This window comes from Periplaneta americana, chromosome 6 (assembly GCF_040183065.1).
Source record: "Periplaneta americana isolate PAMFEO1 chromosome 6, P.americana_PAMFEO1_priV1, whole genome shotgun sequence".
Classification (NCBI taxonomy): domain Eukaryota; kingdom Metazoa; phylum Arthropoda; class Insecta; order Blattodea; family Blattidae; genus Periplaneta; species Periplaneta americana.
Genome location: NC_091122.1, coordinates 65,536,113 through 65,561,503, shown reverse-complemented (window position 1 = coordinate 65,561,503; position 25,391 = coordinate 65,536,113). Strand labels below are relative to the sequence as shown.

General features: G+C 35.6%; 1 protein-coding gene across 3 annotated transcripts in view; it reads right to left on the bottom strand.

The window, feature by feature from the left end:
• Positions 1-9,504: 9,504 nt before the first annotated feature.
• NTPase (ectonucleoside triphosphate diphosphohydrolase NTPase) overlaps positions 9,505-25,391 on the bottom strand; it is a 53,670-nt gene continuing 37,783 nt past the window's right edge. For all 3 annotated transcript variants that reach the window (XM_069828249.1, XM_069828250.1, XM_069828251.1), the window contains exon 12: positions 9,505-22,552. In XM_069828249.1, the coding sequence (XP_069684350.1) occupies positions 22,475-22,552 (78 nt within the window). In that variant the 3' untranslated portion in view covers positions 9,505-22,474. The remainder of the gene's footprint in view (positions 22,553-25,391) is intronic.

Below are 25,391 nucleotides of genomic sequence, written 5' to 3'. Positions count from 1 at the left end.
CGTAATTCACTTATTTCTTCAGAGAAATGAGTGACTAAATGGAATAAGGGCCAATACCAATTGCTGTATGTTTTAAAAACTTTAATATAAGGTACTAATTTCTCTTTATAAATATATAAATCATACATTCTTTCTTGGCATGGTTTTACATTACAGATCAATCTGTCTACCTGAAAATGTACAGCCCCCTAAGTTAATTGCAAAATTTTACAGTTTTACTGACGTCTGTCATTTTCAACAGAGATTGCGATGGACCCTTATTCCATTCAGGCACTCAAATGTTTACTGGCCTATTCCCATGTCAGTAGACTTATCAAACATTTTTACCTAGTTATGTCCTCTTTTCCATGTAGTTATATTAAATTTAACCAAACTCTTTAACTATATTAAATATAGAGTATAATCTAAATTTAACAGAAGAAATACTGAAATCAGAAGTAAACACTGAAATAATGGAACAATTGTCTTTAGAGACAATTAATATTAGGTACTCTCCACAAAACTGGCTTCATTTATACACTGACGGATCCTTGATTTCCAGGGAACAAGGTGCAGGTGTTACGTGCTGTCTCTTCTCACTTTATAGATCTCTTGGATATGAAACAACAAGTTTTGATGAAAAAATCATTGCAATAAGTGAAAGTCTCAGGAATCTTTTATGCCACATCAATAAATTTAAGAATGCAGTTATATTGTCAGACTCCGAAGCAGCTATTCCATCAATAGTCTCTAAACACACACCTTCATCTCAAAGAGCAGAAATAACTAAAATGCTCTTTCAATTAATGTCACTCAATAAAAGAATTGTATTCCAATGGATACCATCCCATTGTGGAATCCTGGAAAACGAGAATGTGGATGCTTTAGCACAGAAGGGCAGCACTGCTACTTACAGACCTGTTACTAAATCTACATACTTAGACTTCAACAAACAAAATTTGATAACACAAGGGAACAAATGGAAAACTCTGCATCATAATCCATAGTTAACTCCCGATTTACCACGCAAATCGTCTGTAGCTACATTTAGATTGGCAACAGGCCATGACTGTTTGGCCAAACACCTACATAGAATTGGAATATATCAGTCCCTTAACTGCCCATTGTGGAATTCAAACCAAGAAATGAATTCGGAACCCTCAAAATCTGTGCTTCAGTGGCTGAAAATCTTTGGAAATTGTCGGAGTGCAAGAGGTCAAATGACTTTATTATCAAATGCCTGGCATTAGAAAACAACAACATATTGGTAAGAAAAACTGCAAATGGAGTAATATCCGAGGCTAGTCATTACCAACCAACGTCTCTTCTATGTCTTAAAAATTGCTTAGGAGGGTTTTATGTAATCCTTAAATTAAATTTTTGTATCATGTGCAAGGCTATAAAGATATAATTGTAATTATAGACAGACTTATTCTTGAAGTCTGCCTGGAATTACGTAATGTGCAAAATTCATTTCAGAAAATCTACTGCCCTTTCCTAGCATTCATCTTGCTTCTCTCGATCTAGACTGCCCATAGGAATTGTGTTCCCCTCTCCAGTATTTTAGTGAATGTTGCCATGCTATAATTTAAATACATATATAGTACTAAGACAGCAAACTAAGGATATTTCATTACATTGTTCCCACAAAGAAGAAAATAACCCTTCAATAGTAGCCTACTTCTTAAAACTTGTTGAAAATATAATTATTATTTAAAAATATAACGTGTAGTGGAAATCTACAAACGCATCAAAATTCCTGCTGTCAGCATTTTGAGGCAATTCCAAGGCAAGTATAGTGCGATTATTTAGTCCTGACAGTCACGAGCCATGTGCACGTGGGTCAGGTGAGTCCATTACGTTACACCAAGGGATGTTCAGGTTAGTCTGTCACCTGCAGTCAGAGTGATCAGATGTCATGCATGGGGTATAGCATTGTGTTTCCAGTACAGTTAAGCTGTACTGCATTCCTTTACCGACCGCTCTCCCTTATCTCTAGTCTGGAACTCTCCCCACTACTCCTATTACTTCCCCTCTTTCGCGTTGCTGAGCTGTCAGGACTAAATAATCGGTCTGTACATGAGTTGCGGAGTCAGGGAAAAACAAGGCAAGTGAAGAGAAATGGAATGAATCCAGGAGCAGTTATGAAGGAATAAAGGTGAATAGTAAAAAGAAACATTATGATTTAAGAAGTTGGTGTAGTGGGAGAAAAATACAAGAAAATAGTGGGGGGTGGGGGCGGCAAGGATATCAATAGGAAGTGAAGTGAAATGAGGGGAGGATATATGTGTGGGGGTCAGTAGTGGAGAATTGGGGAAATATAGATAGATAGGCTGGTGAACGAGAGATGACAAGATACATTTAAAGAGAACATAAGTGGAAGAGAGAAGGAAGTAAGTTATGACTTGCATAAATTTGCTATGTAACAAGGTGGGATGGCACTGTATACAAAATATGTGAAGTGCCATCTCACCGAAAGTAAGTGCTGAACGACAAATATATATCATATTAAAAAAAATTGTGATTTAACAGACTTCCCCTTTCATGTAAAAAAAAAAAAAGTTTTGTGAATATTTGTGCCTTTCTCTCCCGTCTAAAAATCGGCCCAGACCCACTCATTCTAGTGATGTCCATCCCTCCCTCCACTTGTAATGTCGTTCCTGTGAGGTAGCTCTGCATCAAAGGAGGCTGCTTTCCTTGTGAGTCTTTAAATTTAGAAGTCCAGATATTGCTTGGTTGCCTAATCCAGTGTTTCTCAACTGCTGGGCTGTGGCCCAATACCAGGCCCTGGTGTCAATTATATCGGGCTGTGAAATATTCTCCTGGAATTTGTCATTGTACTTTCTAAGCATTTTTCACGAATAAATATTTATAATAGAAATATTCTTAGGAGAATAATTTTCATGATTGTGTCGAAAAGTTCAGATTCAGATTGTCTCTATCCAAATTTACATGACATATCAATCAGATTTCTTCTTTATTTTTTCACCACATATCTTTGTAAAACTGCATTTCTTGCCATGGCTGTGCTTAAAACTAAACAGAGGAAACGCTTGCAACTTTCTGACAGAAAACAGCAACAAAAGTCTCACCAGCGAATAGGGATTACATAGAATGGATACAGCGAATTTTTCTGTTCTGTTTTTCTGTGTTCATGCACTCCATTGGCATTTAGTTCCACTTTCAAGTGCTGGAGGTTAGTGTAATCGAGGACATGCAAGAGTTCCTCGATAATAAAACTAAATATAAGAGTTGAGAATAAATATGAGAAATGTCTGTTATTATTCATCTAGTCTGCTGCGAAAAAATCTGAAAGTTAGAATTTATAAAACAGTTATATTACCAGTTGTTCTGTATAGTTGTGAAACTTGGACTCTCACTTTGAGAGAGGAACAGAGATTAAGGTTTTGAGAATAAGGTTCTCTTCAGGAAAATATTTGGGGCTAAGAGGGATGTAGTTACAGGAAAATGGAGAAAGTTACACAACGCAGAACTGCACGCATTGTATTCTTCGCCTGACATAATCAGGAACATTAAATCCAGACGTTTGAGATGGGCAGGGCATGCAGCACGCATGGGGGAATCCAGAAATGCATATAGTGTGTTACCTGGGGGACAGAAGGGAAATAGACCTTTGGGGAGGCCCAGATGCAGATGGCAGGATAATATTAAAATGGATTTGAGGGAAGTGGTATATGATAGAGAGTGGATTGATCTTGCACAGGATAGGGACCGATGGAGGGCTTATGTGAGGACGGTAATGAACCCTCGGGTTCCTTAAAAGTCTTTTGTAAGTAAGTAAATAAAATACATACAGTACTTGCAATTAAAAACGTAAGTTGAAGAAATGTATTATTTTCTGCATCAATTTTGCAAAATATTCATCTGAAAATCATTATAAATTCTTAATTAAACTCAATTCACGGCATACATCAGTTTTCTTTCTACAATTCTCAATCATTTCGTAACATTAACTTTATCTTTCACACTTAGAACTTTACTTTCTTTTGTACCTTACTACAATGTTCTGTATGTAGTACCTGTTTACAAACTGAATGTCTGAAGTTACAGTCTTAATTACAGTACAGTATATACCTTGGTCTACTGTTGTTTTTGAAGGGTTGTTGCCATAATGGAAGAAAAAGTTTGACTTGCCCCACACTCCACCCTCTTTTTATTAGAATACCAATTTGTGGCCCGCAAAATGCTTTTATCCATGACTGCTATATCTCACCGTCCTTAACAACCTAAACAATGGCTTTATTGAAATTAAATTTAGATATCAGTAATGGATAAACTATTGTATAGCACACGAAAGTAAACAGATTTTATGCGCTTGTGAAAATTAACACCCTCGGCTTTGTTTCGTGCGCTAAACTTCCCACATGCGGATAAAATCCAATTTTGTTCTCTTATACTATAAATTATTATTATCACAGTAACTGAAAACGTTATTCATTTCGTCACTAATAACATTACTGGCTACTTTTCCTTTGAACAACATACTAGGTTTAATACACTAGTGTCCAAAAGTTAAGCACAATTCAATATTTTGTTCCCAACTTATCAGAATGGCACCAAACTTGTACAAATGAATCACACAGGATCTGGTACGCAGCAGAGTAATACATATCAACAAATGTTTTATTGTGGCCTAGGGACACATTTTACACAATTACGGTACAAAATCTGACCAGAACAATGATGGTGCTGAGCGGTTAATATGAGGTGTGGTTACCCCTCATAGCTACACAGGTGTCGCAGCGTTGTGGCATGCCCTCTATCAGGTGGTTCAAGAGCTCTGCAGGCAGCTGTTCCCATTCCTGATGAAGAGCGTTGCGGAGAGCTGGAAGTGTCCTCGGTAGTGGCTGGCGGGCTGCAATTCGTCTTCCTAATGCATCCCAGGCATGCTGTATAGGGTTCAGATCCGGGGACATCGCTGGCCAGTCCATGCGCTGGATGTCTTCTCCCTCAAGATACTCGTCCACCAGGTTGGCTCTATGCGGACGTGCATTATCGTCCATAACCCTTCGTTAGTCGCGTTAAATTCCGTAACGCCAGTACTCACCTGGATTACAATGGTAATCCACATTTGTTTTTGTTTACAGACAAGGTTTAAACATTGGAATTAGATTTAAATGTTAAGAAATATATTGTTTTCAGTTATTACAGTAATAAGAATAGATATGGTACGCATAACGGAACGTATTAAATATAAATATTAATAATGAAATAGATAGTACACAAATTGCATTCAAGTGACATGTTTGCATAATATTTCAACACTGGTCGTGTCTTTGAGTCATAATTTATTGTTGCATCATAGTTATGAGTTAGTTCACTATCATCATAATTATGTAGGTTATCTAGCATTGTTGCTCACTCGATGTTTGAAGGTCATCTGAACTCTTGATCTCTCTTAATCTCTCCCACGGGAAACGCAAGTTCACTACTGCTGACCTTACTTACGTCATATTTGATAACCGAATACCTCACTCAGGGGTGTAGCAATGAAAAAATTCAGGGATGTAACAATCATTCTCACTTCACTTGTAATATTTTACAGATGTTTTTGTGTATTGTAAGAAGGATATTGATGCACTTTCATGTTTATGTTTGCATTTCACACTTTACACACGTGAGTCTAATCTACATCTGATTCAATTATCTGAGTAGGCCTATGCATTTCTTCTACACAGTTCAAACAAATTACATCTGAATGAGTAGGACAAATTCTCTTCAAGCACTGGGAACAAGATTGTCTTGTGCTCTTGTTTCTCGTTCTACCACACATGTAGCACCTACCAATACCTTCTGGCCGTGTTCCTTCTTCTTGACCTGTTTGTGGAATGCCTAACAGTTGCTCTCCTCTTCTCTTTATTTCTCTTGGAATTGTCTGTTGGGTGATACGCTCGGAAATTAGTGGCTTCATTAGGTCCAGAGCAAGGGTTTTTAGGAAGTTTTTCCGTAGAATTTTTTGTTTGTTTTCAGAATAAACAACAAGAGCATTGACACCTGCTATGTTCAGTAAGTCAAAGAAAATAGTCAGAGGCCAGCGGCGTGAATTTCTGCTTACATCATAGGCTGAGCATAACTGGTCCAGGACATCCACAGCACATTTAGTTCTATTATAAAAAGATATTATTTCAGGCTTCTGGCTTCCTCCTGTTTCCTCATCCATTGCCTTATCATAATGCATGGTTGATAATGCTAACACTGTTTTGTTTTTCTTCGGTACATACGAAATAATTGTGCAGTTTTCATTGAATCCAATGTACTGTTAACTTCCCTGTCTTGAGTAGTTGTGAAATGAGGAGGGATTTCTCTTTTGTTTTTTTTCAAGGTTCCTACAAGTGTAATTTTGTCATTTTCTAGAAGATCTAAACACAGAGGTATGCTCGTGAACCAGTTATCGGTGGTCACATTTCTTCCTGTTCCTTTGATGGGATGAACCAGCCTCTTCACCACTGCATGTGCACTGTTACTTTGGTGAAATGGACCATCTGGTTGAATACCAGCATAAATTTCCAAGTTATGAGTGTAATATGTTTTCACATCCACCATAGCAAAAATTTTGATCCCATATTTTGCTGGTTTAGTAGGTATATACACTTTCATGGGACATCGTCCTCTGAATGCAACCAACTGCTCGTCTATAGTTACATATTCGCTTGGAATGTAGCACCTTTGTGAATTCTGAACAAATAACTCGAACACTTCACGTACAGCAGCCAGTTTATCAATTTCTTTCCTTTCCTGCCTGTCATGAATGTTATCAAAGCGTAGACATCGTAACAAAAATTGGAATCTATTGTAGGTCATAGTCAGGTAAATTGACTCTATACCTGTGCCATTTTTATCCCATAGTTCTCTTACGTTCAGTCTTCCCGATTTCAAAGCACCAGCAAGATACAAAATACCTAAGAGTGTTCGAATTTCAACGTCATTTGTTAATTTGCAATCTCTGTCACGTCCGTAATTACGCTTCACTTTTTCAATATAAATATTAGTACACCTTACTATTACATTGATTATTGTCTGATCAATAAAGCAGTCAAAACACTCTGTGTGTGTCCGCGCATTTTTTGCAGCTCTTTTAGGGCCCGGTAAATGAATCACTATATTTTGTGCTCTTCTTCTCCCTCGTAGAGATACTGGTTCTTCCTGCCAAATTGTAGTGTTGTCTCTTCCCGTATAGCAGTTTCCATCATTTATAGACATTAGTCTTTCATCACCATCACCATAATCATCATCCTCCTCCTCATTGTCTTGTTCTGAATTAGAATCGTGAACTTCATTCAAAAGATCTTCTTTGTTGCTTTCATCATCACTTTCATTTTCAATGCCAACATCCAGATCTTCATCTAGCCACTTGCAAATATTGCTTGTATTTTCCGTGCCCATTGGAGCCAACTACAAAGAGGATGGAACAATATCACACACTTTTTTCATAAAGTTCCTGCATTGCATCACTCATAACCATATAAAAACTATTTCACTTACCTGAGTAAGAAACTGACGTCAGTACTCGCGTGGATTACAATGGTAATCCACTCGGAAAAACTGCGTATAACTTGATAAAACTCCGTATAACTTTCCAAAGCGTTGCGACAAATACGTCTAAACACCAGTAATGCCTCACTTAGACTGTGACGAGAAATTGCATTGACGCTCAGCTACGCAGTGCTGCAGGCGGTGACGTAATACAGGATTAAATATCAGTGGATTACTATTGTAATCCACGCGAGTACTGAAGGGATAAAGATGAAGTTTGCACATCTGAAAAGTCGCACATGTCGTTCCAATACCTCGTCTCTGTACCTCTGGGCATTCACAGAACAGCTGCGAAGATGTGCAGATCTGTACGTCCATTGAACATTATCCCTGCCCACACAAGTACGCCACCACCACAAAATGGGCGTTTTTCCACGATTTTTGTGGGATGAAACAGGGTTCCACGTTCTCTCCAGATTAGTGTGCGACGGGAATCATTGGTCAAACTGAATCTGGACTCGTTTGTAAACAGTACGTTCCTCCATTCGTTCAAGGTCCAATGTTGATGTTGCCGACTCCACTGTAAACAGTTCCTTTTGTGTACTCGAGTGAGTTGGACACATACTGTTGGTCGTCTGGCATAGAGACCGCCTGCCCTGAGCCTCCTGTATACACTTTGCCTGGAAACTCGAATGCCTGAGGTGGCTGCAAGCTCAGAAGACAGTTGTCTTGCATGCGTCGTCCGATTACTTCGTGCTGTTAAAGTCAAATATCGGTCCTCTTGCGGCATTGTGACCCATGGGCGACCTTGTACAGGCATACAACGAGTATTTCCTATGTCTTCGAACCATCGCCAAAGCCTGGAAATGACACTTAATGCCATATTCAGGGCTCGAGAAACTTCGGTCTATGTCTGACCTGCTTCCAGACATCGATTATTCCACCCTTCAAAACAGGGTCCAGTTGGCGTCTTTGTGGCATGTTGGTGCTATCCTGTATACACTGTGATAAGAAACTACCCTCTGTTCACAACTAGAGAACAAGAATGAATGAGCCGCACTGGGTCTGTTTGCTTACCTTCAAAACATTTGTTTATTCCGAGGGGAGGCAGAGGTTGGGGTATCCCCTCCCTATGTACAGAGCACAAGTACGATGCGGCACATATTGTGATAAAGTTTTATAGCGATTGCTCACCATGTTCCCTTTAATTTCTCTGTTTTATTAATTATGCTTAACTTTTGGACACTAGTGTACATAAATTCTTAGTTGCTAAATGTCGCTATAAATGAGTTGCTTATTAGAAACAGTAGTAATGGTAATCTAACGCCCAAATGCTTGGATACATTCCATTTGCTTTCTTGCTTCCCAATAAGGTCCAGCCAGCATTCTTGTAGGTGACGTCTTGAGAGCTAAACAACTCGAAGGGTGATCCTTATTCATTGTAGAATTGTCTTCATGACACAGGATACAATTTGGAAAGTTGAAGATTCCAATTTTATTAAGATGTGCAGCCAAATAGTCGTAACCTGTTAACAATCTAAATGTTGCTACAGCATCAAATCTTGGGTGTTCGGGAATTAAGTATTTATTTAGTTGCTCATGATTTGTCATTACTTTGAATTTTGAAATGCTCCAACAGTTTTTTGGAAATTTCTTTTAATTATAATTTTTGCAGAATGCTAGGGTAAAGTTTGATTTGGTTTCTGTAAAATTTTGGTGCCCTTCTTTGCCAAAAGATCATTACCATGGATCCCACAATGATAGGGTATCCAGTGAAGATGGATAGTTTTATTTTGTTTAAACAATAATCTGATAATCTTTTTTATTCCTAACACTTTACTGGAGATAGGAAAATTATTAGTTGGTATTGCTTGTATAGTCGAAGTTGAACCACTTAAAATAACTACGCACTTTGGTAAATGATATTTTAAAAATAATCAGTTGCAGTAATAAAGTTTAATTTTCATAAAACTGCAAGAAAGAGGAAATATTCTAGGTTAAATTCAATGTCGAAATAAAAACAAATACCGATTAACCAGAAGGATATCAACTTATATTACCATATTACATATAAAATTGATGATAATTGCATTTTAAATAAAACAGACATCACTCCATGAAAATACAAGTCACATAATCTCTTATATTCCGATCACAATGATTGGATTGACAAAGAATTCACTTCCAATAACGAAATTACGAAAAAGAACTTATACATGAAAGTAATATTTACAATACAATCTCTCAAAGTTTCCAGTTATAAACTATATAACAATTCTGAAATAAAATTACCATTTCTACCTTACATCTTCCTAAGGCACTTTACACAATATGTAACATCACATTACACTCTCAACAGCAACCAGCGCTGCAGTGGAAGACCAGTGTGTAATATTTGCTATAAAAGTAATGTCTTCAAACAAGATATTTCGTTATTCTTTGTAAAATTACAAATAAGATGTAAACAGTTATTTTATAATTCTTTTGACAGTTTAGAACGAAGTGTAGACTGGATTTTTTTTCCATTGCTGGTTATGAAAAAGGAAATACATTTCAAAGACTGACTCTGACTTCAGGCGATCAAAAACTGAGGTAAGAAGGGGTTCCCACTCATTGGGATCATTTTAAATAGCTAATCTGCTTGACTGATCAACGAAACTTCTGCGGTTGCGGAGTCTATGGGCAAAAGAAAGAGCATATGAGAGTTACAATACTGTATTATATGAATAAAATAACTATATAACAAAAAATACACTGTGAGTCATAATTTATTCTAGGATTTTGGCCAACCCTAACAATGTAATAGACACAACATTGCAATTCAGTCATTTAACCCATAGTTCTGGAGTCAAAAAATAAGTATCCCCCTAGCAGAGATTTCAATACCTACAAGAAATTTAGGTATACTTATTTGCCGACAGAGAGCAGAGGGATAAATGTCTCAAATGCCACCTAGAACGCAACTAAGGTATTACTAGGACGCGAGAGAGGAGAAATTTAGTCCAGAAGCTCTAATTTAGGCTTGGAGGTCTTTAAAGTGCCAAAAACTATGACATGGAACACACAGCTTAAAGTCCCTCCTGGAGGACTTGTGCCCAGGATTTTTGTGTCCTGAAAAATCTATTGACCCAGATGATTTTAAACCCACAACCCTTGGGTCTAGAGGAGAGTGCTTTATTCCTAGACCACGGGAGGGGGGGGGGGGAGAGGCGACAAATATGCAATGCATGTTGTTCTAAAGAGAAAGTTTCAAGTATTGTTGCATTATATTATGATACTCTGATACAACAATGTGTTTGTGCGGTCTTGAATGCAAAAGAAATTGAAGTTATGGCTACAGTCGGATGTAGACAGGTGGTGAGAAGGCTTACTCCGTTTTGGAGCTCAAGAGGAGCAACTCCATTATCGCGGTGCAGCGACATTTTCGTGCTAGATTTCACAAGGATATACCTACAGACAAAACAATACACCAGTGGTACTAAAAATTCGAGAACACAGGATGTGTGTGCATGTCTAACGCCATGGGAAACCAGGTCCTAGTGAGGAAACAATCGATCAAATAAGAGATGCCTTTCAACATAGCTCCATGAAGTCAATCAGGTGGAGTGGACATGCATCTAATGACAATCGATCACTTCTCACCTGGCCTCCTTAAGCACTGGACTTAAACTTCCTTGAAATTTTTCCGGTGGGAATTTGTTAAAGACACTGTGTACATGCTGTCTTTGCTCTGAGACTTACAGGAATTGTGAGACTGGATTACCACAGCTATCTCAGAGGTAGACAAATTCTGAACTTTTCTCATTACATCGACATTCACTATTTTACCCTGTCCTTAATCGTTACTGTGCAGTGATATCACGAAATCCTGGAGTAAATTATGACTCACACTATAGAATGGGACATGGAAAGACAGTGTAGTAGAATAAAACACCAGTGAAAATAAGCAGGATATAGTACATCAGTTAAAAATGTGTAACAGGAATACTGGTACAGGATGAATGCTGTTCATCTAGTGGTGGAAGAGAGAATCAAGAAAACCGAAATTTACTTTTAGTTTACGAACTCCATCTTGGATGATAGATAGTCATACTTCTGGGAGGTTAAGAAAAAGTACAAAATCCAATCTACACCCCGTGCAAACAAGTCACCATTGCTTTCTTCATCATTTAGATCAATTTTGACAGTTTAGTCATGTATAAATTGTTAATAAAAACCTAATACCTTCTATGCTTCTTTTCTTTGTGAGAATTGCATGAGGGAAGAAAGTCAATTAGATACTATAAATGTATATAAAAATAAAATGTTAACTTAAAATTAAATATATAATAATTTAAGCTCAAAGACAGAATTTGAAAGATTATTTTAATGCTTATGTTTCTACACAACCTATTTCATTGCAAATATTATTCGTTATTTAAATTTTGGATGCTTTTAAGCATAAATAATTTTGTCTTTTATTCTATTAAATTGGCAAAAAAAGTCTTCACGTTTCTGTAATAGGGGCTCCTTTCTTCTTCAATCATTCGTTTTACAGCAACATATATAATATAAAAGTATTCTTTAATAATAAACGAAGTATTTTGTGTTACGAGAAATTAAATTTAGATTTGTGTTAAGTTTTGGAGGAATAACAATCACCTTATTTACAAATGCACAATAACATGTTTCCAATCTAAATACAGTGAGAAGTATGTAACATTCATAGTACAACCTCACTACTGAGAAAGATGCAATTAATCTTATAACTACTTCTGAAAAGGAATTATCTTTACCAAGCACAGTGTTTCTCATTTGTAAGATGATGATAAAGTAGATTAAAGTAGTTTCTAGGAACAATGAGAATGTTCTAAGCACTCACAAATGGCAGTAAAAATTAGAAGTCAATAAAATTCATTCTATAAACTAAATACAAGATATTATGCTCGAATTCTGTCTCAGAAACCAATAGTGTGTGACAAAATAACATAATATTATCATCATAATTTTTACAATGGACTGAAGATCAGATATGACAATTTTGATATTGTAATAGTTCATAAGGATTTACTTCTTTTTATTTAAGAGATTTGTTTTCCATTATCAAATATAAGTACACGTGTCCGAAATGAAACTTACCGATAAAGAAATGAACTAACTAGACATCAATAAGTTACATATAGCCAGCTTGCACTAAAATGTATTTCGTGAAATTGATGAACTTGTTATTCCTATTGTTGTGTGTACACAGATTGTTTTCCAAAATGGCTTCATTCACACCGCAAGAAAAAGTGCAGAGCTGTTACTGGGTAGCAGAGTTTAAGTTTTCAGTTACAGTTCAGCGGAGATTTCATGAAAAATACGGCCGTGCAGCTTCTGATAGCCATACCATTGTTCAGTGGCACAAACATTTGCTAGAAAATGGAGACTTTCAGCGACATGGTGGCAATGGTAGGAAGAGAACATCAGATGAAAATGTCAAAGCCATTCGTGCAGCAAAGTCCACGGAAGTTAAATGTCTGGTGTGGATTAATCAGTTCAGAAGTGATCGGACCTTTTTTCTTCATAGAGAACACAGTGAATGGTGCGGTATATCTCGATATGTTTGAAAATTTTGCGCTACTCTGTCACAGTTTTTATGAATTTATCAGCAAATAGGCTACAAACAGCAATCTTAGAAATTATGTATGGACACCAATGATTGACTTTTTCACATATGAGATAAACACATACTTTGGACTATGGTACATCTGTTATTGGAAACCAGTTCTAAACTAAAGCCATTTTTGGCCACAACAAAATCCCTCTTCGTGGTCTAATGTTTTAAGATTATACTTTGATATTTCTTTAAAAATATTGCATGTATGTCATATAATGGCAGATGACACACTGAATTTTAACACCCAAAAGATAACAGTAGCTAATTTTAAATTATTAGCAAAAATGTTAGGTGTATACAATTTCACTACATTGGCCTCCAATTGAGGCATTCTCTGGAACAAGAACTTAATTACAAAAATCTTGAATTTAAGATACAGAGCATCAAACATTTGAGATCTGGTGTACTAGCATTGTGCAGAACGACATTCAAATGTTTCTAGAGGGTGCTATGTACTTTCTGGAGGGAGGAAGATGTGTTAATTAGTAAGGATTTAATATATACTGGAAAAGGAAAAACGACATAATGTACATTAAGTTTTATTCCAGGGGATGCTGACTTTTAGTTTATGGTAGTATTTGTTTGAAATATGTTTTTACACCACTGCACAAACATTTCTCTCAAAATAACCAATTTATAAAGATAAACATGCAATGATAAATTAACTCAACTTTCCACAGAAACTATGTTCAGATATAGAATTATATAATACTTTACAATGAAGTGGCAAAAACATTCTAAACTAGTATAAATTTTCTCAAATATATTTATACCCCACAACATAATTTTCAGAAAATATTTTCTACTATTATACAGCACAGAATAGTTAAATGAATATAAAACGGGCCTGCTGTATACACTGTAATGAATCACGTAGCAAGCCTGGCCTGTAATTTTACCGAACTGTATTACTGCAAGGCCTTGTGTTGTTGTGGGACCCTTTATGCCCTCCTATACTTCCAACTGGTAATGCTGCCAAACATGCTGGTTGGCAACAATTTATCTCCATTTTAATATTCTGCGCCATGCAATTATAATGGAAGAAAAAAAAAAAAAAGAGAAGAAGAAAAAATTCCATGTCACATAACACACAGGACACTCTTCTTATTGGTACCTGTTACACTTATATTTCTTTCTTTTCATGAGTTATACAGATCATCTCATTTATTGTGTGCCTGAGCAATGAAGTTTTACAACATGCCTTTGACAAGTCAGGATTTAGAACTCATTTATTTTTTTAATATAATGTCATTGTCTTATTACATGCAAGTCTTATAAATATTTGAAGTGTTTAGTAACATTTGACCAATTCTTCTTTTGAAATTTTAATTCTGAATAAAATGGGGGGGGGGGGGGGGAAGTCTATAATTTCATCTTTGTAAGTTACGGATCTTTGTGGATATTATAAAATTTGTTTATAACCAGACACATAATAACAAGAAGATGAAGAAAAATATAAAGGAAAGTGCAACATTTTTTTAAATTGTTTTTTTTTTACAATAACCATTATTACCCATCTTTCCTTTTTCAGTTAAAATACTGTATGTTTTACATTTATTTCTATATTTTTTCCATATTCTTGTAAGTTACTGTTCTTCTTCATAACCATGTATGTATGTATAGTAGGATCATTCTATGCATCCCCAGTTAAAAACAGAGGCTACAGCATGCAGAGCGGTTGCCTTTTGAAGTAAGATGGTCCCCCAACCTTTTCTGTCCACTCGGGGGATGGGGTAATCTCTGTTTCCGCTTTCTGAGGTAAACATAAATATTGCCAATTCTCGCCTGAATGCTAACACTAACTGCAGTCTTTCTTAACATGTTCAAACAATTCACAAGTGTTTTTGTTCACTGTTTGAAAGTCTTCTATAATTTTATTATTATTATTATTATTATTATTATTATTATTATTATTATTATTATTACAACTGTTTTGTAGAGTATATTGTAAATTACTTAGTTTTTTACAACTCCAAGATAGCAATGATAGATGAACAGCAATGTTAAAGACATAATTAACTTATGAGGCACAATAGTCTAATATTAACGTGTCCAATCCCATACCCATCAAGACAGTTATGTTGCAGGAAATCAAATCAGTCAATATTAGTAACAAATATGCAGTGGAGAAGCTCGCAGCCTCATATGGACATGAAGTGTTATGACTTCCTCCGTACCACTGCATTCTAAATCCTTTGGAAATGATTTGGCATCAACTAAAAAGTCTTATGTTAGGAAAAACAATATTACCCCGACTTGAGTCTAGTGTCTTAACTTCTGTGTAATGGAGCTGCAATACTCGGTCCCCATAATTGGTCCTCCTGTATTCAACATGCAATTAAAACAGAAGAGAATTAATTACATGAAGGACGACAGGGACAGTAACCAAGAGAGATTTGTGATTCATTTAGGAGAGAGTGACAATGAATAGAGGTAAGAGAAGCAAAATGCTGTGATATTACATACCACTTTAGGTTTCACTGTGGATTTAAACACGAAATACAAATTGACATTATCTTCTTTCAGTGTTACTTTTCATTATTATTATTATTATTATTATTATTATTATTATATGAAAATACAGTAGAACCCCGATTATCTGTCACCCTATTAACCGACTGTCGGATTATCCGACTGTCTTCCTCTTGCTTCTTTTTTCTACAGAAAATTATATATATATTTTTTAATCCAATGCCACCAGGTTGTCTTTTCGACATTTCTGGTTTTCTCTCCTGGCTGTGGCTTAATTGTAACCCACTTCTGAGGTTGGGGCGCCTGGAAGGCGGAGTTACATTACCCTGATGATGCGATAGGATGATTATGATAATGTGGTGCCAGGAGAGGTCTTAAATCTAAACTTAACCTAAATTCCAGACCATGGACGAACACATATAAGTATATATAAATATAAATATAATATACACATATAAATATAAGTATGTGACAACGTTAATGAAGTTCTGTACATTATATCAGCACATTATTTTTTCGAGAGAGGATTATTACAAGACTTCACTCTTACACAGTATGGTCTACTGTTCGAGTTGTTGTACTGTATAACTTCTATATCGTGTTGTACTAAGTATCAAAAAGTGCAAATAGAGTGGTTTGGGGAACGAGAAACTGTGGCTCATCTCAGAATACGAGATTAGAATCACAACTGTATGCAATTTAATAAAAATCAAGGATAAAGTGTATAAAGTGCGTAAATCTGCAACATGAAACGTCCACTCTTCCTATATTCCGACAGACAGTCATTATGAGTTTCCTTGAAACGTAACAACCCGTTGTTAACAACCAGACTTAAATCAGTGAAGTTCTGATCCACTACCTAGTGTATTCAATACAAGACCATAGAGGAGCTTATGAGCGTGTAAGCATACTCACTAAATTTACGAAGATCTTTTATGGTACAGATTATCCGATTTTTTCGAATAACTGTTCAGCCCACCTCCTTCATTAACACGGATAATAGTGGTTCTACTGTACATTAAGTTGACCGTACAATGGCTCTATAAATGGATCCTTATACACACAGTAACTCAAAATTATCCATTCATTAATTTGTGATTGAATGAAAGTACAATTTGTTGTATAGAAATAAATATACGATTGTTTCATACCCATGTGGCGAAATCAATGTAAAATGTGACAACTGGACGCCTAGAAATTTCCGCATGCGTCCCTTAATGACCGGGATGAACCATGCGGCTAAGTTCTTCTAGCAACAAGAGAGACTGACTGGGGATCCTTTGAAAAATCCTACTATATGTATGTACGTATTTATTTCACAAGAAAGTGACTCACAGAGATAAGTAATTGTACACCCATATGGAATCATACTTCTTCAGTCTGAAGTTGTTCAATCTAGTATAACAATTCACTCTTCTCAGAAACACGTTAAATGAGATGTCCCGTGTAACTACCATATGAAGGGTACACGGGAAAAACGATCAAGGTCCATCAAAAATCGAAATTGAGTTAATAATGCTATCTTATAGTGGAAAAGAAGTACTATCATGTGGTCTAGCTAGTAATAAGAAATCATCGTTCTTGACATTCCACTATGTCAATTTCTATTAAATACACACATAAGAAATTATTAAGTGCTTAAACTTTAAAATTCGTTTTTCTCGAAACTTTCTAAAATGGACCTTGATCGTTATTCCCGTGTACCCTTCATATACAAATGATATCTCTTAATCCAAAAGCACTTATTATTTACTTAGTATAGGAAACAAATCCTTGCGTTAATTCATACACTTACTTCTACAATATGTAAATGAGAGAGTGAACTTTCTTTAAATATTTCTGTATGGTAAATGTTCTATAATATATGAAAGTGTAAACCTTCTTCAAATACTTCTGTATGGCAAATGTTCTACAACATATATGTGAGAATGTAAACATTCTTTAAATATTTCTGCATGTTAAACGTTCTATAGCATGTATATGAGAATGTAAAACTTGTTTAAATATATCTGCGTGATAAATGTGTATTAATATTGTAGAAGTATAATATTTTTAGTTGAATTTCTTTAACACGAAGTTACTGGAGAGTTTATAAACTGTATTTATGTGTATAGAGAAATGAGAATAAGCTAAATATGGTTCACCTTGATACACTACGTCTTACAAGATGTAAATTGGAAAAATCTTGCATAATAGGTCAAAGCAAGAATATAAATGTTGTGCCTTATTTAATTGTGTAATTAGGACTGTGTGGGCAACTATAATGTGACATGGAAAGTCTGAAGATGAACTACTACACAACAATTCTACCTGGCATGACTTCAGCTATATCATTATTGCTAAAAAGAGTAGATTCTTCCTGTCAAAACTCAATATAAATTTCGAGGGTGACAAGCTGTGTGAAATGAGTAATACAATAGGCATATTTTTAATTCACTGACGAGCTATCAATGGCATTGCTTTTTCATAAAGTTTTCTTAAATTCAGCAGGATTCTTATCAGAAACTGTTTATAATTAATTGATGAAATCCAATGATGAACACTGAACTCAACAGATTTTAAGAATGATTGTAGATGTGGGATTTGTAATTTGTTGCCCTATGTAGCAGGTAGCAGATAACGGAGAATGTCAATGAAGTAAATATAAAATAAATAGTATGTTCAAATGTTACTCGTGATGGGGTGACACGAAGCAGGCTTACATTTTGTCTCTCTAGTTGTCAACTTGCATTCTTTTTCAAAGATGAACGAGAATATATCTCAACAATGTTGTTCAGTATTAATCATTGTAATTCTTTACTTATTAATAGGGGGCGGATGTTGATGAAAAGTCATCTTATTTTTCACATTAGGATGATGCCTAGTAATATAGAAATCCTTTCTATGTTAATATCAACGTAAAAAAGTAATTTCTTATTTTGCATTTTTTGACGTTTTTGAACTAATCGGTCATTTTTATTTATTTATTTTTCGGCATTTTTAATACTTTGAAGAACTTTTAGATCATTTGGAATGCATTTTACTTTCTTCTTTACCGACAGGTCTGTTAAATCATTTTCTAACCAAATAGGTCAGTAGTAATTACCTACTGAATAAGTGAATAATAGTAAAGTTTGAGTTTTATAGTTTGGAACAGACTCTAAAGTCCATCCCTCATTCCTCTGAAGGCTTCACTTCACACAACGGAAGTAATATAAAATGCTTAACAGCAGCTTGGTTTAAGTGGAGACTTTGACTGCTACTGTTCTTTAGTCGATACGAGGGTGTCTTTAGAATTTATGTTTGGAAGGGGGGAAACTTTCACCATGTCCTGGACAGGATGTTGTGTCCTCAACATGGTTCGAAAGGGATGTCTACTGTAGTAGACAGTATTTTTAACACAAGGATTGCAAGAATGCATGCTGGGCCCACAATTCACACTCCCTCATCTGGAAGATCTGGTAACAAAAGTGAAGCACGGAAAGAGGAGGAGATGGAGAATGAAGGCACTGACATGGATTACCCCTGATTGAAACACACTGTAAACCCTCATTAAAATCTATAGTTTTCCCTTAAAACCTTCATTTTGTTGGATGTTCTTTTCCTTTATCTTAGCCAAATTCCAGAATGTTGCCTCCTCTATCCGAGATTTGCAGGGCAGTCATTGAAACAAAGTGAATAATTTTTAAGAAGTTGTGGTGCAAGTAAGGTGAATAATATTTAAATGTTTTTTTTTTTTTAATTTTATGTTATTTTTCCATTAGTTTAAGGGCATTTTAATGATCATTTTAAGTAGATTTTTAGGTCATCAACATCCACCCCCTACTTATGAAGCAAGAAAGGTGCATCTATTTGCACAGCCAGCTCAGGCACTACTGAACTTATGTTCAATACATTCTGTGAAGGTGAATATGAAGACTCGAAAAATGGAAATCTATTAACATAGCAGTATAATATACAGGAAAGAATAACTGATGTTACTATTTTGCAAACATGGTATAAATTGCAGAATTCTTGTGAAAGCAAACAATCAATCTACATTTCCTGTAAGCACAGTGTAAGATAGGGCTTACAATACAAATATCCAGAGATCCTCGGCAGTGTTGACAGTGGTCTTTTCTTTTTTATAATCAGGTAACAGTATTTCCAAAAAAAGCCAGATACTCCTGGGTGCTAGTTAAAAATATATCTTTCTGACATTCACATGAAAGTCATAAAATCGAAAATAAATCATTAGTTACTGAATACAAATATAACATAAATATGAAAATGTTGTAAAACTCAGATCTAATTTCATACAGACATTATATTGAACACTATAAATAGTAGTGTTTCTCTGCCATTAACTAGCCCACGTATCACCAATAGAACCAGTTAAAATGACAATAGTCTTGGTTTCATATATTTCTAAAGTGTTCACTTTACTTTGTATAAACAGTGCTTAAGCAAAACTTAAATTCCGACTTCATACATTAAAACTATCGAAATACCAGTATCACAATTCTGAATGGTATTGTACTGTCAGCCCTACTTTTAGATATTGCATGGTGTGTGGTGGCAATTCTAATCATCTCTGATTGACTATAATAGAGAAAGAGACTACGTCTGATATATCAAAGCTAAGCCAACTACTATTTTTCTGGAAGCACCATTGATAAACTTAATAATAATAATCCGAGACATGACAGCCCATGAGGGACCATGACCGACCAGCTGGCTGCTGGTCTCACGTCCACATGCTGAAGCAGAGGAGGACGATCATTCAACCAGAATGGAGGTATCGTGTGGTTAGCATGATGATCCCCCCAACCATTATAGCTGGCTTCCGTAACTGGATTTCACTACCTATCGTAGCTCCCCAAGTGTACCACGATGCTGAGTGGGCACCAGTCCCATACACTGGTCGAAATTTCATGAGAAAATTTCTTCCCCATGAGGACTCGAACCAGCGTGCATTCTGTAATGAGAGTCCTAGGCAGGATGCCTCAGACCACGACGCCACAGCGCTGGACGTTGATAAACTTAGGGTACATAATCTAACGGAAGTGTAATAGACCCTCAACCTTTCCAAATTTAATATCAAGACTATTAAATGATCACTAACTTTCGTTGTATATCTATTTATGTTTATGTGAACAAAAATTCCATTAGCCTATAACATCTAATTCCAAACGTTATGCTGTGACTTATATTATGAGATAACAGTGTAAAAGCAATAACACAGAATCTCCCTAATCCTTCATTTACTAAACTGACAAAAGATTGTGCAAATATATGTAATGGTCGTCCAGCTCACTTTTCATTCATGTTTCACAGCATCATAACGTCGTATACACATATGGCATGGTTGACATTTCAGCTCATACATAAGCATCTGCAATGTTTAGTCATATGTTCAAATGCTCTACTAGTTTCAGTATGCCCTTAGCATAGAAAGAAGTTAGCTGTGTGCGAAACCATTCCTCAGATGTAAAAAATTGTAACATTCTTGAAAAACTTTGCACAGCCAATAAAACATAAAAAGTACAGGCAGACTGTCGTCCTGGAGTATCAACCTGTTGCACAACCATGCCTGGCCACGTATCAAAAATCAGAGCCAAGACACACTATAGTACTTCAGTTAGAATGTCAACTCATAAAACTGTCCTGTTGCCTTGCGATTTTCACACTTTACTCTTGAGAAATGCACTGAAGAGCCGATTTTTCGTACTCAAAACATGAGGTTTGCGAAGTTGTCAAGGCATGGCTTTGTATGCAGCCAACTTCTTTTTATATGGAGGACAGACAAATATAGACAATATTAGAGGTGACAATATAAAGGCTAAACATAAACTTGCCACATACACAGCCACCTGCATACTCGAAATTATGATATAATGCAACAATATTGCTCAAGTGCATTAGTCTTTATTCAAGACCAATTTTATAGCTTTAAAGACTTCCAAATTCATTATTTTTAAATCTCTTCTTAAAGTGTCGTTAAAAATCTGTAGAATAAAGAAGTTTGGAAAAATTAAAATTTCTTGCATTTTATACTAATTGTACAGAGCGTTCGCCTACGGGTGGGGCCAGGAAAGCGGCCTGCCTGCGGTGTCGCTTGCGGGAATCATCTATCCGTAAGCTTCCGCTTTCTATACTATACTCTGTAGAGTTTTAATTTTAAAAGTTTAGCAGCAGTAAAGACTGATGTTTTTGAAACACTAACTTCCTGTGAAACACATCTTAGAGATTTATTAGGAGAGCGTGTAAATAAATTATGCACTAATTTCATCAATTTTTTCTCCTGTCAATATTCTTTGTTTTCTCTTAGGAATTGTAGCATTTATCGACCCTGTTGTCCTTAATTTGTTAACAAGACGTCTAACAGTTTCTCTACCCTGAATTGGAGCACCCGGATATTTCACTTCAAATTGCCTACGCACCTCCCTACATGACTCTGTTTTCGCATATGCATCATACATAAAAACTCTCTGTTCAAGCGTGAATTTTGAGTTTTGCATTGTTAACAAATTTTACACACATGCTGAATATTTAAGCAACTGTGTCAAGAAACTGCACTGTACGTGTTAAATACTGCAACAGCTGGCTCACAACTGATAACTTGTCCACCTTGATTGTCGAGCGTGTCTCAACAACTGCGCGCACAAAGCGGCGTATCAGTACATGCTGCTTTCCTGGCCTCACCCATAGGCAAACGCTCTGTATGTAATATTAGAGCTGAGAGATTTTACTGAATGAGCAAACAATCTAGTTAGGAATCAAATGATCCCTATATACTACGTGCTATCACCTCTCCATTTCATGAGTATACGGTATTCTATAATCGACTAGCATATTAAAGGCACAAGAGGTAGAGAAACACTGTACTATATATGACTTTGTAGAAAAATAATGATTATGATGAACTGGATCCTAGAGTCCATTTTGTAAAATGTGGAAAGCCGCTCCGAGAGCCCAACTGATCTCATGTCCATCCACTTGCTTGAAGAGCTGAAAAACATACAGTATTTAACAATTATATTAAATAGTATTCATACTCTTGAATTCTCAATATATATATAGTTCGACCATCCGATCTGTGCCCCCGTAAGATATGCGAACTGAACCTTAATTCCTTTTCAGCCTCGGCAATTCATTTCTCTCCCTGTATTCCTATTTCTCTCTTTTCTATCCCTCTCTCTTTCTCTCCCCCACTACTCACAATTTTGAGCCTTCTTGCAGGACAGTTTATTTGCATTTGCAGTCCAGTGTTGTCAACTCGACATGAATACTGTAGCACGGAGTGGTGAAAGAAATATTATTAAGCAAGTAATAGCATTTTGCTATGAAGAGAAACAAACAGGTCAATATTTGTTTCCTATAAATTAGGCAACGAAAGAGCAGCTGCGATCACAGGTGAGGCTTATTTTATTTCAATTGATTACGTATTAAAATTACTTACTTAACTAATATTAATATAATACAACATTTTTATGTAATTTATATAGGCAGGTCAGAGCGCCCAATAAAGAAAATCGGAGAGAGAGGGAGTCTGTGCAGGAGATGAAAAGCTAGAGTCACCAGGAAAGAACAGACCGAGGGAAACTTTAATTCTTGTAGATGATATGGACGGATGTATTTTAAGAAGAAAGATACAAGAATTTTATACATGCAGAAAGAAGTTCCGACATTGGAGAAATTATTGAAGGTTGTGAGAGAAGCAATAAATTTCCATGGAGGGAGAGAAACGCTACAGAAAGTGATTCGAGACATGGGATTTGATTTAAAAAATGTAGAAATACAAGATGTATTTTGATTGAAAGAAATTATATTGTAGCATGGAGAGCCAGTTATTTAAGAAAAATTGCGAAATTTCGCAGAGAAGGAAAGTATATTGTGTATTTAGACGCAACATGGATACATCCACATTATACTGTTAAAAAATGCTGGCAAAGCGATGATGTTTCTGGAGTTACGTCTTACGACAGTCCTGGCGAACGGCTGATAATCACTCATGCTGGAGGCAGCGAAGGTTTTATTGATGGCGCACTACTTATTTTCAAGTCAAAAAGTAAAACGGGTGATTATCACGACGAAATGAAAAGCGCCAACTTTCAGAAGTGGCTCCTGAAGAAATTGACAAGAAATTTACCTCCCAACTGCATTGTGGTGATGGACAATGCAAAATATCACACAGTTCAAGAAAATAAGCCACCATGTACTGCAAACAAGATGGAATAAGATAATGAGGTGAAGGAGAAATATTTATGACGAAAATACTTCTCTTTAAAAACGAAATAGATTCCCTTCGCGTACTTTCCATTTAACCAATAAATATCCACTGTAATAATATAATTATCTGCAAACAATCGTAAGTCAGTCAGCGTCATTAGACCTACTTAAATTAAATTATGAATAAGTAATAATTAACCTTACATTATTATAAGCAATATTCAAGAGACATGCCACTGTTTGATGGAAGTTTGGCAACATCCCTATTCGGCAAGGTTCGTGGCCTGCTGTTTGACGTAGTAGGAGAGAAACGGGTGGAATGGGGTGAGTAGAGGTGTTAACTTTTCCACGAACGACGACAGCGCTGAAGGGGCACAGATTCGATGGTCCAACAATATCTATGTTTACGTCACTAATATGGCATCACATCAATGTTATATAAAAATAAAGATACCAGATATTATAAACTAATAATGCACAATTAATGCAATTCAAAAGAATTTACAGAATGTAAATAATAACTTTAATTAAAGCAAAGACAGAGCAACATCACTTGCAGAACTAAGCTCATACCCTACTAGAAACATCAACAACCAAATTTCTTGGTTTGCATATTAATAATACATTAAATTGGAAAAATCATATTAAAGAAATAACCCCCAAACTTAGCTCAGCATGCTTCGCAATTAGGTCGTTACAATTTCTAAACAGCAGTATCTTAAAGACAATATAGTTTGCCTATTTTCATTTCATTGTCCTACTGAGTAATATTTTGGGGAAATTCTGCAGATAGTAAAAATATATTCTTATTATAAAAAAGAGCCATTAGAATAATAGTTGGAGCAAAGGTTAGAGAATCATGTAGATTATTTAAAAAAAAATTAGAGATTCTGACTTTAACAAATCAGTACATATACTCTTTAATAAATTTCCTCTTATGTGATAAAGAAAATTTTCCAATTAATTCAGCCATACATAGTATAAATACCCGCAGAAAGAATGATTTTCATACGCCATCATCAAATTTATCATGCTATCAAAGGGGAGTACGTTACATGGTGATAAAAATGTTCAATAGTCTTCCTGAAGACATTAAGAATCATAGCCAAAACCCTGCATTATTTAAGGTAAAACTAAAAAATTAACATCTCTCACTTTCTATTCTGTAGATGAATTCTTGACATTTCACAGTACTGTGTAAATATTTTAATACTATTAAATGGTAAACATATTGCATTGTATAAAATATTATCGTTATTAGGTATTAATTCTGTACATATTTCATATTTGCATTTTATATGTTAAACATAAAAATTGACATGTTCTTTAGCCTATGCTATAAAGCAAATGTAAGAATATAATGGAACGAAGAAATCCATCCATCCATCCAACTCAGAAAGACAGAAAACCAAACTGATGTAGAAATGTTGGAAAAACAAAGGAATTAAGCTTTCAATAAAACACAAGGTTATTATAGAAAAACAAAAACAGCAGCTAAAGTCAATCATTCAATAACTGCAAATGTGCGAAACAAATGTTAGTTCAGTGAACTGACTTTCCAAACAAGTTCTAACTCTGAAGAGATCAAGTGAAATGCACAGAGGTAATGTTGAGGCAA